The sequence below is a fragment of the Drosophila busckii genome, chromosome X (assembly GCF_011750605.1).
Source record: "Drosophila busckii strain San Diego stock center, stock number 13000-0081.31 chromosome X, ASM1175060v1, whole genome shotgun sequence".
Lineage (NCBI taxonomy): Eukaryota > Metazoa > Arthropoda > Insecta > Diptera > Drosophilidae > Drosophila > Drosophila busckii.
The window spans coordinates 21,653,396-21,671,252 of NC_046608.1; the positions used below are offsets into that span (position 1 = coordinate 21,653,396).

General features: G+C 40.0%; 1 protein-coding gene across 1 annotated transcript in view; it reads right to left on the reverse strand.

Moving 5' to 3' along the window:
• LOC108606238 (teneurin-a) overlaps positions 1-15,251 on the reverse strand; it is a 66,391-nt gene extending 51,140 nt beyond the window's left edge. Inside the window, exons 1-3 of the mRNA XM_033294528.1 lie at positions 15,172-15,251; positions 6,133-6,435; positions 3,995-4,101 (exon numbers count right to left, since the gene is read on the reverse strand). Of these exons, the coding sequence (XP_033150419.1) occupies positions 3,995-4,101; positions 6,133-6,435; positions 15,172-15,251 (490 nt within the window). The remainder of the gene's footprint in view (positions 1-3,994; positions 4,102-6,132; positions 6,436-15,171) is intronic.
• Positions 15,252-17,857: the final 2,606 nt, after the last annotated feature.

Consider the following 17,857-nt stretch of genomic DNA (forward strand, 5'->3'; position numbering starts at 1 on the left):
TTAATAGAAAATTATTGCGCAAACAGACGTCGCACACACACACACACACAAGCATAAACACACACATAAACACATTATACAGTCGCAGTAGAGATGAGCATGGGCCCAACCTTTTTTCATATAAATATTTAGCCAACGAGCCAAATTTAAAAAAGCCCAACAAAAATATTATAAATAAATTGGATTGGAGCTACGTTTAATAAATTTATGCATGCATTTTTTTTCAAAATTATTTTTACTCATATTTTGTATTTTGTCACGAATCGGACTTTTGCCTAGACACGGCATAAATATTTAGGGCCAAGCAAAGCGCAATTTAATTAATAAATATATAATTTAATTATATTTTTTAAACTATTGTTAGTCATACTTTTTATATTCTTTTGTATTTTCTTAGTTATCAGACACGGTAAAAATATTTAAGCCCCAAACTTAGCAAATTTTACAAACAGTTCAACTTATTAGCATATAATTAATATATATAAATTAGTTATATTTTTTAAACTATTGTGACTCATACGAATCAAATTTAAAAAAGCCCAACAAAAATACATAAGTAAATAAATTTGAATTAAAAACGAAATAAATATTCAGGGCCTAACCCAAGCAAAAGCGCAATTTAATTAATAAATATATAATTTAATTATATTTTTTTAAGCTATTGTTACTCAATCTTTTTTATTTTTCTTTATCAATCGCATTATGCAAACTTTGCTTACGTTTAGCTTAGACGCGCACCCCCCAAATAAATATTCAAGACCACAACCGCAGCAAATTTTTTAAGCTGCGCTCGAGTCGCGTTCGTGTTAATTATAATTAACTTTATATTTTAAAAGACTTTGAGCTAGTAAAGCAGCCTGTAAATTTTCAAAATTTTTGACTTAATCAAACGATTTGCCGATTTTCAAGCACGAAGTAAACTCAGTTACGTGCTCATCTCTAAGCAGCAGCAGCAGCACAAAAAAAACAACAACAACAACATTCAATTGTATTAGTGAGAGCAGCAAAGTCTGTTGGATTCATTACGGTTACGCTTTGGTTTTGACTGGCTTTGGTTTTGTAGTTTCATTTTATTTGGTATCGTTTCGCTTAGTGGTTTCATCACCTGATGCTTTCTTCAACACACACACAGGCACACACACACAGCTTTAAAAACTATTCAAGCATTAAACGATACACAGCGCTTGGCGTAAATTCATTTAACACAGCAGCGAGCGAGCAGCAGCAAAAACACAAAAAGCTTTTTACACAAATGAGTTTATGGCGCTGCTGGCAGCTGTAGTAGCGAGGGTAGCCACAGAAATTAATACATTATTTTTAAAAGATAAATTTCCAAGGCTACACACATATGTTTGCCTCTCTATCGCACGCGCATGCGAGGCAAAGCCGCTTGGCTTTGGAGCTGGCAAACAATTAAATCAGTGAAATCCACACGCAGCTTTTGGCCTCTCTAACCATTAGCGGCGCTACAGAGACACACACACACACACACATAGATACACACACATACATTGAAGTAGAGACAAAATGTTCACAACTTTTCAACTTAAATTCATTTTGTGCGCCCAAAAGCGCAAAAGCAAAAGTGCCACAACACAAAACTGAATGTGTGTGTGTGTGTGTGTGCGGCAGCCAAGTGGCATCACACATTTTTCTCGTGGTTTGTTGTAAATTTGTTTTCGTTCACTTGCAAGCAGCGCGCCCCCCAAAAAAAGGAGTAGGGGCATTGGCTTTGGAGCTGGGGGGGGGGGCCACAACTTTTAGCAGCCACTGTGTCGACTGTTGTTGTAAATCAGTGCCTGTGACTCTAAAGCAGCAGCAGCTGCTGCTCTTGCTTTAGCGTAGGATAATAAATTAAACGCAGCACGCTTCAAGTCAACCACCCAACCACCCACTTATGTCTACGTGTGGGTTATTAGATGCAGACAATATAAAAAGTTAACATTTTGCTTATCTAAACTGATACGTCATATGAAGCGCGCAATTGACAAACAAAAATTTCAATATCAAATGCTGGCTGCAAACATCAAAAAGCGCCACGCCCCCCCCCAGTCAAGCAATACCGCCTTGAATTTTATTACGCTTAATTTTATTCTTTTCTTTATTTATTTAGAACGCGCTGCCGCTGCCGCTGCCGCTGCTGCTGTCGCTGTCTGCTGTAAACGCATAAATTAAATGCGTGCACGCAAAATTTATCAAACCCCCCACCCACCCAGCCACCCACTCGTTCTACGTTAAGCGTTCAAAGTGTCCAGAGTAAAAATGTAGCAAGTTGCGCGCCAATGTTTCACTAGATAAAATGCCAGGCACAAAGGCCAAGGCACTTGTGCGAGCGAGATGGAGCATGCTGCACGTCAACCCTTTTGTTTCAAATTAAAATTTACATATTTTAATGTGCAAAGTTTTCGTGCCCCAGCCACAGTCTCACTCCCAGTCCCAGCCAGCGCTACGTTGAGTAACTTATTTTCAGACACAGACAGCGACGCAAGTTTGGCAAAAAAAGTTGCTGCCGCTGCTGCTGCTGCTGCTGGCGTTGCAAAAATATAAAAAAAAAAATCAAATTGACCTGTAAATATAATTTAAAATTTGTTGCAGCAGCAGCAGCACTGAAACGTGTTTAATTATCAAGCTGTAAACAACAACACAAAGTAAACGCCCCAGACACGAAATTTTTGTAGCTGTGGCATTCAATTTTGATAGCATACTTTACAGCGCTGCGGCTGTTTACGTTGCGCACTCACTGCATATGTGTGTGTTTCTGTGTGTGTGTGTGTGTGTGTGTAGTAAAAAATATACATTGTCAGCTAATGAGCAGCAGCAACACTAATTTAATTTGTTTGCCATATAAGCAACTTTTAATTAAAGTTCTCGAGTTTTCAAATTATAAAATTTGTATTGCTCGCTATTTTTTAATATCAATTTCCACTTAACAACTTTTTATTACATTTTAGTAAGCCACAAGAGCAGGTAGCTTTTATTAAAATAAAAGTTTGCATATCAAATTTTGAAACAAAACATAAAACGCTGATTTTTATTAAATCAAACTCAAATGCAATTTGTAGCTTTTAATTAAACTTTAGCTTAAAAAAAAAAAATAAATAAATAAAATACAAAATATAAATTTGTTCTATATATTTTAGCAACAAATAAGTGAGCGCTAAAAATATTTCTAAGTAAAAAAAAAAAATTTTAGCGCCTATTTATTATTTTTTGTTAGAAAATATATAGTAAAAATTTATATTTTTTTTATTTATAAATTTTATAAAAGATTATTTTGCTGATTTTTTTTTAAATCAAAGGCAAGCAAGTTGTAGCTTTTAATTAAGCTTTAGCTTATATAAAAATTATAAATATAAGAAAATATAAAATTGCACTAAAGTAAAGCAAAAAATTATAAGCAAGCGCTAAAAATGTTGCTAAGTAAAATATAAGAAACTTTTTTATGTTCTAGTTGCTTTTTTTGGCAGCTATTTAAACTATTTGGTGAAGCTTAAAACATTTTAATTTGAAATGTGTGAATTTCGTTTTATTGGCAAGCGCTAAGTTTGTTAGTTTTGACCGTTTTGAGGTTAAGTGTGTTGCCAGCTGAGCTGTTTGGCTATTTGCGTAGGCGCTAAGCAAAGTTTCTTCACATGTGCTTGTGTGTGTGTGTGTGTGTGTGTAAAGTCACACCATTTAACGCTAATGTAAAGCAAACACTTTGATGTATTTGCCTTGCTGTAAATACTCACACATAGACAAACACACACACACGCGCGCTTAAACTTAAATAGCTATAAAGTGTATAAACAGCAGCTATGTATGTGTGTGTGTATGTGTGCGTAGCCATATTTGCATTTGTATGTGTATTTTTCATTAACTCTGTTTGGCGTTATGACAAGCGTCGCTCGCGCTGCCCACACACACACACACACACAGCAGTCAGTAGTTATGTGCGCAAGCGAGATAGCTATATTTAGAATGAATCAGCGTATATGTATGTGTGTGTGCTTACCTGCAAAGTATGCCAACATGGCGGTTAGGACGACGGATATGAATATTAAGGCGATGCTCAAGCATTTCCAGGAACATCGGTGCTGACAGCGCTTATCTATGTGAAACCTGCGTGAGAACATTAAAAAAGAGAGAAAGAGAAGAAAAAAAAGAAATGGCATGAGTACAGTTATATGAGCAGCAAAGAGAAGCAGCAGCAGCAGCAGCAGCATGTTAAACAAACTGAGCAATGCATTTGTAATTAACAAACGGCAAACAGCAGCGGACAGCTTAAACAAACAGACACACACACACACACACACATATACACTTGTGTGTATGTGTGTGTAGTTTATAAATCGAAACTGTAGACTTTGCTAGTTATTCCTGTCGCTCTATCTAGCTGTCCAGCTTTCAATTCTTGGGCTATGTAGCACAACAACCGCAAGACAAGGCAATGCAAACAAAGCACCGCAAAAACCAAACACACACACACACACACACACATACATGCACATGCACATCAATGAGTCTGTCAACTGTCAAGCTGTCGTTTCAAATAATAAAGCAAATGCAAAAATACAAATGCAAAACCGCACTTAATTAAAAATAAATTAAATTATATCTTTAATACACTGCGACTAGCATCAATGACAAAAATATATATTTTAATTTATTTATAGTTGCTATTACAAGTTACTGTTGCTAGCTATGCAAAAAAATAAGTATTTAATTTTTCTTGAATTTTTAAGGCTTTTTTTATCGATACTATCGATACAATCAGACTGCTAAGCAAATGTATATATTGTTTCTTCCTGTTATTAAAGTCAGTTAATGTTATTAACTAGATTTAATAAGTTTTCGTTACTGTACATCAATTGTTTTTGATTATGCAGCAGTTTGTTATCGATAAGTCGATATAGCCTGAATTCTACGCAAATCTTTGAGCCATGAACATATCGACGCATTTCCGCAAAATTATCGTATGCCGCTTTTTATTGTAATTGAGGTTTTGATGCAAACTGATTCTAAAGTCCATCACTTATTATCTGAATGATATTCAGAATGATATTCCCTATAGTTATAAAGATACAATGATTTGCTTCCTTGATTTTGTTCTTCACCAGAAATAAATAATTATAAACGCTCTTCTGTGCAATTTGGTTTTTTTGACATACGATACTCGCGGAAACGCGTCGATATTATGTTGCTTAAATTTCTTGAAGTCAGTTAATGTTTTTGACTAGATTTAACAAGTTTTCAAACTGAAACATCAAAGCTTATTTTTGTGCAAAAGAAAATATAATCCAACTATATATGAAATATATTTTTCTCAGCTATATGTTATATTATTAAGCATTATGTGATGTAAATTTCTATTCTCGTTATAAGTAGACTCCAAGCTAAAATCTTCTTCTTGAAGTCAGCTAGATTAAACAAGCTTTCGATACTATGCATCAATCTTATCTTTGTTCAAAACAAAAAACTAAACTAACTATTTTTCTAGCCTATCTACTCTACTCTCGATTTAACTAAAGCCCAAACTAAAATGTAATTTAGTATTGTACAAACAATTTGTTATGTTATGTTAAAATGTAAATATGTAAAAGTATAAGTCACTCAACACTAGTTAAAAAAAAAATAATGGTAAGCAAAATATTCTCACATTCCTAGTCGTAGCTCCAGTAGCTAAGGCTGCCTTCGCTGAAGCTTAAGAAATAAATGAAATTCTTTTTGCCTGTTAAGCAAGCTGTGTACTTTAAATGTTAAGTCATCGATACTATCGATAAAACTAAAACTAAATGAATTTATTACTTCTGTCTTTATACAAATGTTTTGCTTATTTATTTAGCTGCTAAGCAAATCAAATTACTTGCAATGCTAACTAAACTCAATTGAAGCTCTGTATGTCTTTCAAACTGGCATTCTGTCAATTTAACATTCTTGCTGCTACACACATCAAGCAGCGCGGCCATTGTATTGAGAAAGAGATAACGAGACATTGACGCAGATGGACATGGACATAGAGTCGGGGTAGTAAACAATAGAATTTTAGCATTTGAATGGCAGAGCGTTGCACAAGAAATGCCATAAAAGGCAAATGTGAGGCACACAGCATGTGTAACGTGTAGAGTTTAGGGTTGTCGCTGGCTAACTTACCTGGATGGTGAATATGGCGAATAGTGCGGTGCATGCGCTGAATGCGAGTTACGCAATGGGAAGCCTGGCATTACCAATGGCTGTGAGCCGCTTATCTGGCAATGCTGGCCGGGACCAACGCCGCCCGGCGGACCGACCTGCACTTGCGGCCCACCCACTTGACCCACGCCCACGCCGCCGGGCATAGTGCCAGCGCCCATGGGCATGCCGACGCCGCCGCCGCCACGATCGATGCCGCCATGGCCGATTGTGTTGCTGCCAGTTGACATACTTTGTGGCATCTGCTGCTGGTGGCCGCCCAATCTACAAAAAAAGAGAGAGAGAGACAGCGTTAGTTGTGAGTGAGTGAGTTGCCGCTTGTTATGCGGAAATTAAAACATGTTCATAGTTGTTTTTGCACACACAATATTTAAATCTTGTGTGCGCAATTTTATTTATATATATTCTCATTTTTTTTTTTTTTTGGGATATACAATAGCCATTGTTGTTGTTATTGTTATTATTATTTTTTAACGGTTAAGTGATGCGGAAATTTTAAATTAAAAAACATAAATCAATGCATATGTATATGTGTGTGTGTGTGTGACTGTCCATTGTTTCATTATCGTTGCCCGGCAGCTGGCTGTAGTAACTGCTGCTGTTGTTGTTGTTGTTGTTTGCATTTTATTATCGCTCAACATTAAGCGGAAATGCACGTCGACTGCAGCAGCAGCAGCAGCAACGGCAGCGGCAGCAGTTGCCCATTTACATATGGCAACACATTTTACACTGCTGCTTGCAAACGCCCGCAAGTATGCAACAATTTTTTACCCCTGAGTGCATTCACAGCTCGCAACTTGACACAACAAGAGTCAAATTAACGCACACACACACACGCATGTATATGTAGCACAAACTACTTGACTACTTGTTATGTAAGCATATATAATCGTATATATATATATATATACTGCAACATGCTGTCAGCTCTTGTTGCTGATTTCATCAATACAAAAAAAACTCATCAACGTCAAATATTGCAAAATTATAATAAAGTAAGCGTATGCAATGCCATATTGTTGAAATCTTCTCATCAATAAAAACTCATCAGCAACGCATAATGCAAAATTAAAGCTTAAGCACTACCATGTTAAAAATTGATGTGTATTGTTGATTTCATAATTTAATACAACAATGCAAAACAAGCTTAAGTTATGAACGTTATGAACTTTATTACTTAATGCGCCAATAAATTTACACCAACGCTCTGTGTTTGTTGTTGCAATTATTGCAAATTATTGCTTATTGTTGCATTTAAATAAATTCAACAACGAAATTGTTGTACTTGTTACTTCACCAACGTATTGTTAACTTGTTGTTGTAATTAAGTAAATTTAACAACGAATGGTTGTTTCAATTATTGCAAACTATTGAGTTAATTTAGCTTGTTGTTATAAATTCAACAAAGGATTTGTTAGCTTGTTATTGTAATTTAGTTAATTTAACAACGAAATTGTTGTACCTCAAAAGCTTCACCAACGAATTGTTAGCTTGTTGTTGTAATTGAGCAAATTCAACAACAAATTTGTAAGCTTGTTATTGTAATTAAGTAATATTCAGCAACAAATTGTTTACTTGTTGGTGTAATTAAGTAAATTCAACACAGAATTGTTTACTTGTTGGTGTAATTAAGTAAATTTAACAATGAATTTGTAAGCTTGTTGTTGTAATTAAGTAAATTCAGCAATGAAAGTTGTTATAATTAAATAAATTCAACAACGTATTATTTACTTGTTGTAATTGCAAAGTGCTAACTAAATTTCAGTTAATCAGGCCTTAAATTATATTAATTGCAAAACGAAAAACTAAAATGCGTAAAGCTGAAAAGTGCAGAGAGCAAGAGATAAACGATATGCCATGCAATATGCTAAAGCCAGATTATCTTTATCAACAGCAGCAGCAGCGCGTTATCGTTATCATGATTAACAATTCTGTCTGGGGGCTTAGTAGTGAGTGGGCCAGTGCATTTGACATATCCACATTTGGTTTGCGCTCTTGTCAAAAAGTTTTGCATGCTTTGGACGCCATTTTGGCTTTTGTTATTTATGGCCATGTCAAGCGGTCGCCAGCTGGTCAAGAGCAGCAGCAGCAGTTGCAGCAAAAACACCCAAGCCACCCACAACAAACGCTTAGTGCGGTCTCGTCAGCGTGGCCTGCATTTGACATGCGGTTGCGTGCGGGCCAAAAAATCGTATTCATTTTAGTTTCGTTTCGTCTTTTTTTTCATTTTGTCGCAGAATATTTTTTTAAGCTGCCACTTGCCAGGGGCCATGTGATGATGCGGGCGACATTGGAAAATTGGTAAAAGCGGCGGCAAGCGCCTGTTAAATGCCAATCGAGGGGGCATTTAAAACTAAGCAATGCACCATAGACAAAAATGAACTATGACTGTCTCTTTGGCCAGCCACACGCTTTCAATTGGTTGAGGGTCAGTCAGTTGCTGCAGTTTGTGTGAATTTACAAATGAACCCGAAAATCAAGCTGCAAATTTATGAGAGTTGCCAGCCAGCGGCTAATGCAAGCAGATCAGTGTAATTTATACGACACACACACACACACACACACACATACTAAAACAAAAGAGGAGCGCCCAAATGAGTGTGAAAGCCGCTTACAACAAAATCAACGACAACAGCAGGCGGCGGCCTTACGCTATGCGTATAATACATGCGTCTATCTCTCTCTCTCTCTCTCTCTATGTGTGTGTGTGTGATAAATGTGCTTTATATGCTTGTGTGTGTAGCTTTGGCAAACGCTAAGCCAGCTCCAAGCTGTGCCTGTGATTTATTAGCAACAATAATAGAATTAAACAATTTAAATTAAGTTGCAGCCAAAAACCATAAACAGTCGCTGACCAAACACCCAACTAACCACCCAATGTAACACGCAATGGGGCGTCACAGACAAACAACAACAACAATGCAAAACTCTTGTTGAAACAATTGTTAGAGCAACGTATGTAATATATATATGTATATGTAATGCCAAGTGCATAAAATAGTTGGTTAATTGCAATTAAATGTTTGGCATTGTGGGTTTGAAACATTGCTAAAGCCTGAAGTTGTGCTACGCTTTTATTAAGCGTTGCAGTCAGCACTGAAAAGTGTTGGAAAGCAGCAAAACTATTCTATAGTTACACTTAATAAATTAAATAATAAATTAAATTAAAAAAAAATGTTAACTATTTTATAGTTTTGCTTGCAGCTCAAATTTGTTAAGCTGACTTATAGCAATAATTATACAAAATAAATTTTTAAATAAATATTTTAAATGCAGCAAATATTTTACTCATTAGTTTTACTAATCAAATGACTGATTTGCAAGTCACACAAATTCTTTATCAAAATTTATAGCAATTGCAATTTATTTTAAAATTATAAAATTCCAATTTATTCAGTTGTGTATTTTGTTGTTATGATGCCAAGTAAATATTTGTGCTTAGCACTTATAGTAATATATATATATATAACTGTGCAGCTATATTATATAGAATGCAGTGCATATAGTTCATATAAAGCTTAAGCTGTGCCACTTTATTGTTGCTGCTTGCAGCTAATGAAAACTGTTACAGTTTGAAGAGCATTGGCAGTGCGGCGCTTGACCGCACACAAAGTGAGTTTTGCTGGCTTTGCTGTTGTTGTTGTTGTTCTTGTTGTTTTACAAATGCTTCCGCTGCATAAATGTGGCAGCAGTGGTAAATTGTTTGTGTGCATGTGTGCGTGTGTGTGTGTGTGTGGCATTGTTATTACGTTACTTGCCACGCCCAGCAGCGAACGCGTGGCGCCCACCATTGACCTGCTTGCAGTGCTCTCATTTCCGCAGCACTCAACGCTGCTGCCGACGCCGTCGCCGCCGTCGCTGCTGTTGATTTATTTTTTTTTACATGCAATGTGCTAAAAGTGTTGCATACTTTTGAGTGCTGCGCAGTTACTGCTGCCGCCGTCGCTGCTGCTGCCGCTTTGGCAGCTTACAAATTATTATTGCTTTTGTTTGCTGTTTTGTTTTAAGTGCGCATTTAATTTTAGTTTTTCAATTTGACGGCTGTATTTGATTTCTAAGCTTGCAAAACAAAACGTTGAGCTTGTATTACATTTGAATTTTGAAGCAGACAATGCAAATTGCCCGACAAATTGAGACAGTTTATTGAATTTGTATAACAATGTGAGGAGCCAAATAAAGGCTCCCACAACACAGGAGTACAGTTGAACAAGAAGCTGACCGCAGCAGCTAAAAAACAACAACCAATTGCGTTGTTATTACGGAACAGCCAGCCAGCAACATTTACCGTTGTTGCTAGGCGCTGACCGCAGTCACACGCATTGTTGTTGTTAAACAAATGTACAGCTGTAACCAACCAAACAGGACAACAACAAATCTAGAACAGAGGATCAAGGAAGTACCGTTAAGCCGGTATAAAAGGGCGAGCGCGAGTAGAAGCTGGGTCAGTCGATTCATGGGACTGTCCGCAACTAGACTCAGGTCAAGTAAATCAAGTCAGGGTGCAATCCGCAAACGATTTGGTGTCAATCGTAGAATCAAGAGTAATCCTGGTGTTTTCAAACCTGGTGTAATCCTGATCACTAACGAGTAAACCTAATTGTGTCACAAGCGGAGTAATCCTGTTCAAGGAGTAGTAGAGTATTAAATAGTGAAGAGTAAGCCTTCGTCCAAGGTGTAATCTTAGCTAACAATCCTACGCAATCCTACAGCATCTTGCCCAAAGCCCAACAGAGAGTTAGAGAGTGCGGCTAACCAGCGAGTAAACCTTATTTATAAGGCGTAATCCCAGTTAGTCAATAATCTCATAAATCCTGTCAAGCCGCCAACGCCAACAAATAATAATAAATACAATAAGTCATAGATAAGTCAGCAATTATTGTAAATTATATCATTCGTAGCCGTGAAGGCAATAATAAATATCTAAAATACAAACAACGTGTTATTTACTTAAAGCAAGCGACAACAAATTTGTTGTACCGAGCCCACATTACCCGACTGAGCTGCCCTGCATAACAGTCGAGCCAAAAAGGTTCTTTACAACTGGCGCCCAACAATAAGTCTTGCGATAAGTAAAATAAAATAACAAAATGGTACGTAGATGGATCTACAACCTGAGAAAGGAAGAGCTGCTACGATATGGAGCAGAGTTCGGTCTCGCGCTAACAGGCACGGTAGACATGATGCGCAGAGAATTTGGAGAATGGGTGGACACCCAAGAAAACAAAGCGCCGCACGGCACCAGGCTGACAGAGCTGGCAAACCTGCACGGACGCCCGTCACCCGCTAGAGAGCAATTCAGACCAGCCGAGACAGATACGGAGGATGAAAACATAGCAAATCTGGGCACAAACACAATAATAGGCGTAACAAGCCACCCAGAAGAGAATACGAGATCAGCATTCTACGACAAACCATGTACAAGCAAAGTACCAACTGCAGAGCCAAGATACGTAGCAACATCAACCCCCAACATCCCGGCAAGGGCTTACGGAGACGAACGACTGGTAATGCAAGAGTACCCAAAAGTGGCCAAACAGGTGCGGGAATGGGGATTCAAGTTCGATGGCACGACAAAGCCACTAGAATTTTTGGAGCAGGTAGAATGGTCGGCAGACACGTACGGGCTAGAGTTAAACATGGTCCCGAGAGCGATGCCAGAACTACTGAAAGGCATGGCCCTCAAGTGGTACATCGCTAACAACAAACACTGGTCGACATGGACAGCATTTCTGGAGAGTTTCCAAGAATTTTTCCTGCCAAGAGATTATTTCCAAAAGCTAAGAGAAGAAGTCAAATGGAAAAAACAAAGGCTAGGAGAGTCATTCAAGACATACATGGTGGACTTCCAGACACTCATGAGACCGCTACGATATACAGAAGAAGAGGAACTTAAACAGATATATGAAAATAGCCTACCAGACCTAAGAGCGTATGCAAGGCCATACCAATGCCAAGATCTGAGAGACCTAATGCGATTAGCAGACGAGTTCGAAGAACTGGATAGAGATCGGGAAGCACTAAGGCAACAAGCACGCCAAATACGCGGGAACATGACAACAAATGTACACGATAACAGGCAGCCGTTTAGGCAACAACAACGGCCACGGTTTGCTATGGCAGAAACTCGAGAGCAACAGCAACCATACCGGCAATACACACAACAAACAGCACCAAAGCCAGCACCGAGAGGCCGCTATATAGAAAATCCAACCACGGCATGCCGCAGGTGTGGCAATCAAGGCCACTTTGCCAGAGAATGCCACAACACAAGCACACTGTTCTGCTGGGTGTGTGGAAAAATCGGAGTAAGAACATATGAATGCTGCCAACAGGGAAACGGCAACAGGCAACCGCCGATGAGGGAGCGGGAGCCGAGCACAAGCCAACCTCAACACTAATTGGGAAACTGCAAGACGAGGGAACACGGCTAACAGCAACGGTCTGGATAAACGGCAAATACTACATAGCCACTATAGACACGGGAGCCACAAGCAGCTTCATAAGCAAAACACTAGCAAGTCAAATAACACCAGGAGGCAACACAACAACGAGAAAACAAGTAAAACTGGCAGACGGCAGGTCGGTCATGATAAATGAATTAATTCAAGTAAACATGCGCCTTGGCAACCAAGAAACAGCAATAGAATTATTAATCTTACATGGCGTGATCGACGAGCTAGTACTTGGATGGGATTTCCTGCAGAAAATAGGCACAACACTGGAGTGCGCAGGCTTAAAAATACAAATACCATCTAAATCAAGGAACAACGGCTGGCTAGAGGAAAGAATATCAGTAGTAGTGACACAGGATACTGAACAAGAGAAAATAAAAAAATTTCTGGAAGCCGAACTACCGCTATTTGATACTCTCAAAGGCACCACAACACTGGCAAAACACAAAATCACAATGAAGGATGACCAGCCAATAAAACAACGCTACTTTCCAAAAAACCCAAAGATGCAAGCCGAGATCAATAAGCAAGTAGACGAACTACTTACAAAAGGCTGCATAGAGCCATCAAGCAGCCCACACAGCGCCGCCATAGTGATGGTAAAGAAGAAGACAGGCAAATGGAGACTGTGCGTAGACTTCCGGCAACTCAATAGTCGGTCAATCAAAGATGCCTATCCAATACCACGAGTACAACACATCCTGGATCAACTAAGAGAGGCAAAATACATTACAAGTCTAGATCTCAAGGATGGATACTGGCAAATACCCATGGATGAGCAAAGCAGGGCTCTGACAGCATTCACAGTGCCAGGCAAAGGCTTTTTCCAGTGGAAAGTGATGCCTTTCGGCCTTCACTCGGCACCAGCAACGTTCCAGAGAGCCTTAGACAGCGTCATTGGCCCAGAAATGATGCCACACGCATTTGCATATCTCGATGACATCATCGTCATCGGAAGGACACTGGATGAACATATGGCTAATTTAAAAGAAGTACTTAGACGCCTTAGAATAAACAACTTAAGGATTAATATAGAAAAGTGCGATTTTTTCAAGAAAGAACTTAAATATCTGGGACACATGGTCACAGATAAGGGCATAAAAACTGATCCAGATAAAGTGGCTGCTATAGCAGAACTAAAGCCACCAACGAACGCAAAGGAGCTGAGACAATACCTGGGAGTAGCGTCATGGTACAGGCGTTTCGTACCAGACTTTGCAGCCACGGCAAGCCCGTTGAACGAGTTACTAAAAAAAGGCTCGAAATGGACATGGTGTACACAAAAACAAGCAGCATTTGAAGCTTTGAAGAATAAGCTAACACATGCACCAGTCCTTTCATGCCCGGACTTTGGGAAACAGTTCGTACTGCAAACAGATGCCAGCAACTACGGACTAGGGGCAATCCTAACGCAAGCTACGAATGAAGGGGAGCAGGTGATCGCGTACGCCAGCCGGACACTGAACGGAGCAGAGAAAAATTACTCAGCAACCGAGAAGGAGTGCCTGGCCATAGTATGGGCCATAAGGAAGCTACGCCAATACCTGGAAGGGTACAGATTTAAAATAATTACAGATCACATGGCATTGAAATGGCTAAACTCAATTGAAAGTCCAGCAGGACGAGTCGCCAGATGGGCACTCGAACTACAACAATTTGACTTCGAAATACAATATCGAAAGGGCAAATTAAACGTAGTGGCAGACGCACTTTCAAGGCAACCAGTGGAAGAGCGCTGCAACTTAGCCATAGAAACCGACACAGAGAGAAGCGACTGCAAGTGGATCAGCCAGATGTTAGCAAAAATAGAGAAAGAGCCGAGTAAATACAATGACTATATAACAAAGGATGGCCAGCTATACAGGCATATACCCCATAGAGCCGGAGACGAGGCCGTGGAATCCTGGAAACTATGTGTACCAAAACATTTGAGACACAAAGTTCTGCACGAAAACCACGACACAGCCACAGCAGGGCACACAGGAACCAGACGGACCATAGCAAGGATAGCAGGCAAATATTATTGGCCAGGGTTCTACAGGGATGTGAGAGCATATGTTCAAAAATGTGCGCAGTGCCAGCAATACAAGCCCAGCCAACAAGCAGGAGCAGGAAAAATGCTAACCCAAATCGCAGAAGAACCATGGGACACAGTGTGCGCTGACTTTGTGGGCCCACTACCAAGATCCAAACATGGAAACAACATGTTACTTGTGCTTATCGACAGGTTCTCGAAGTGGACTGAGTTAATACCGCTGAGAACAGCAACAACCGCAACCCTACAGAAGGCCATTAGGGAAAGAATCCTAGCCAGATTTGGAACGCCAAGAACAATAATAACGGACAACGGAACACAATTTACAAGCAAGGCGTTGGGGAAGTTTCTGGAAAAATAGGGAATCAAACACCAGTTATACAGAAACGACCCGTTACACTCCATTTAGAAAACATCCAATCTTAACGTATCGTTCGAGCAGACTCCCGCTGTGACATACGATCAAACTGCGTGGTGTCTGTGATTTTTGCGTCGCAATTCAGTTACGCGCACCTCCTCATGCCATCCTGTCGAATGCTATCTGATGTGAAGGATGCCAATCTGTAGGCAAAATTGCTACACTTCGTAGGCATTTATCAGTAATACTAGCTCTCATAGGTCATATTCTCAGGTCACGCGGCTCTGATATCGCAGCCGATCAATGTATCTGTGATTATTCAATTAGACCCTGTGCATCATTTATATGCGATACTCTATCAGCGAGAGCCGTAAGGTCTGGTCTGGCTCCATACGTCATGATGAACAGACAAAAGACAGGGAAACCAAAGTTCTCGAAGCTAGTTGTGGTCTGTGAAATGCCTTGAATTTATATTTACATACACCATATAAGATGTGAGATGAGGTCTTCAGATAACATACCATAGTAGATGAAGTGTTGTAACTTAGATGAAGTTTAGTATAAGCTCTTTGAGTCGTAACAGAGACCACAAGCTCTTGTAATATCCGTTATATTCTTTCGGAGACGCCATATAGGTGGGTTTTAAAGGCTTTAAATATGTGGGAGGATTGCCCCGGTATGATTAAAAGTATAATAGTGCAAAACACTTTAATCATATAATCTGTCTCAAATTGTGTGGTTTGTGTTGTTGTGTAATTACGCCAGGATTATATAACTATATTATCAAGCTCTATAGGCTAGTGGAAGGGCCTTACGAAATAATAAAGATATCATATGTCCTCCATGATATATTATAGTTATTATAGTGCTTTGAGATTCTAAAAACTAAAGATAGGCTAGCTCACGAGCCATGTCTTGGTTAGCAATATTATCGTTAGACATGTGTTAAAAACCAAACAATGAAATATATACTCACAGTCTAAAATGAGAAAAAATAATAAGAGAAGAATAAGAGAAAACATATATAAATAACGTAAAATGATTATTATTTTAACTCATATAATAATATAAACAAAATTACAAAAGCGAAGATACCATCAAAGGTCTCTACAAAACGTATTTTAACAAGCAGCAACAAAACATAATTGAGCTGTCCAAGCTCCTCAACAACAGCTCAATTAAGCTACAATCTCGAAAGCCACAACGAAAACCCTATAGTACAAAACATAGCAAGCAAAAACGTAAACACTACATACAACAGCAAAAGCTAAAACAAAGCACACACTAAACTAAACAAAAATAATTGTTCGCTGCAAAAACGAAAAAAAAAAAAAAACCCATACATTCAAAATACAGCAAGCAAAAGCTAAAATAAACGCACAACTAAAACCAATACATATAAAAAAAAACCATTGCAAGCAAAACGAAAAGAAACTCACACATTCAAAATATAGCAAGCAAAAGCTAAATCAACGCACAAGTAAAACCAATACATGAAAACAAGCTAAAACACATACAGGCAAAATAGGCGAGAACGCAAACCTATGAACAAACAAACGCACACACACAAACATATGCTAACTCTCATTTGAAAGAGAGTTTGAGTGAAAGCTAACATCGTACAATGACCACATAAGGACCGTTGAAGGGATGCACATAAGCGAACTAACGGAAGAAACGCGTGATCCCACAGGTATAAAGGGCCGCGGCAAACATGGCAGCGGTCATTTGAAAATTGTACAGAACGCGACAATGAGCTCATCAATCTTGGACATCATGGCCTCACCAACCTGGGCCCAACAAGTCGAGGCGGAGGAAGCAATGTTGCTGGAGTTAAGCCCCACGACAGCGCGGCCGAAACCCTGCTCTAAGCGTGACGAACGCTCAGCGAAGAGCAGTGGCGGAAGCGAAGCGCGTCGCGGGGTGGACACCCCAGCAACCACAACGAAACGGGATAAAGCGAAGCAGGAGCCAAGTTCGGCGGCAGCGCGGCCTAAGCCTAAATCCGACGTGAACGAATGTTCACCACGGAGTCATGGTGGAAGCAAAGCGCGTCGTCGGACGGAAACTCCTGCCATCGTGGCACGAACCGAGAGGGATTGGCTGTGCGTCACCGCGGCAGCAAAGGAGAGGCAACGCGTCAAGGAGGCAGAAGCGCAGCCGGAGCATAAAGGCCGGACAGTGCAGGACAGGGCTGAGTCCCCGGATATGGCAGTGCTGCTGGCAACAACGTTGATGTTGCCACCAGCAAATCCGGCGCCTGAACCAGCAACAACGGAGCAGCGCCAAACACGTTCACAGGCACGGCCGCAAGAGGGAAAAGATGCCGAGGCCCAGACACGGGCTACGGCCGAGGAGGAAAGATTGGCCAGAAGGCAAAGAAGGGCTCTGTGGCGCGCCAAACAGCAAGAAGGTTGGAAAAAGGCACAGAAGGCGTGCCTGGAACGCATGAAGAGGGTGCCCGAAATCCTGAGGGAGGAGGCGAAGCTACGGAAGAAGGCGGCCAAAGAAGGAAAGGAAAAAAAAAGGAGGCGGCCAAAGAAGAGAAAGAAAGGAAAAAAGAGGCTAAGTTCCAGCAAAACTAAGCAGCAAATTAGGAGGCCACTGCAGTCCTGGGTGACAGAACAACTCGCCCTGGCTCACGCAGGAAGCAGCAGCCGCAACCACGAAATCCCACGACGGCTGACGAACAACGGCGAACGGCAGCAAATCCCGCGGTGGCTGCAACACAAGGGAGTCCCACGGTGACCGCGAATCCCACGATGGCTGCAACAACGGCGACAATGGCAAATCCCGCGATGGCTGCAACATCCCGCGGAATGGCCGCAACGATGGCCGCGA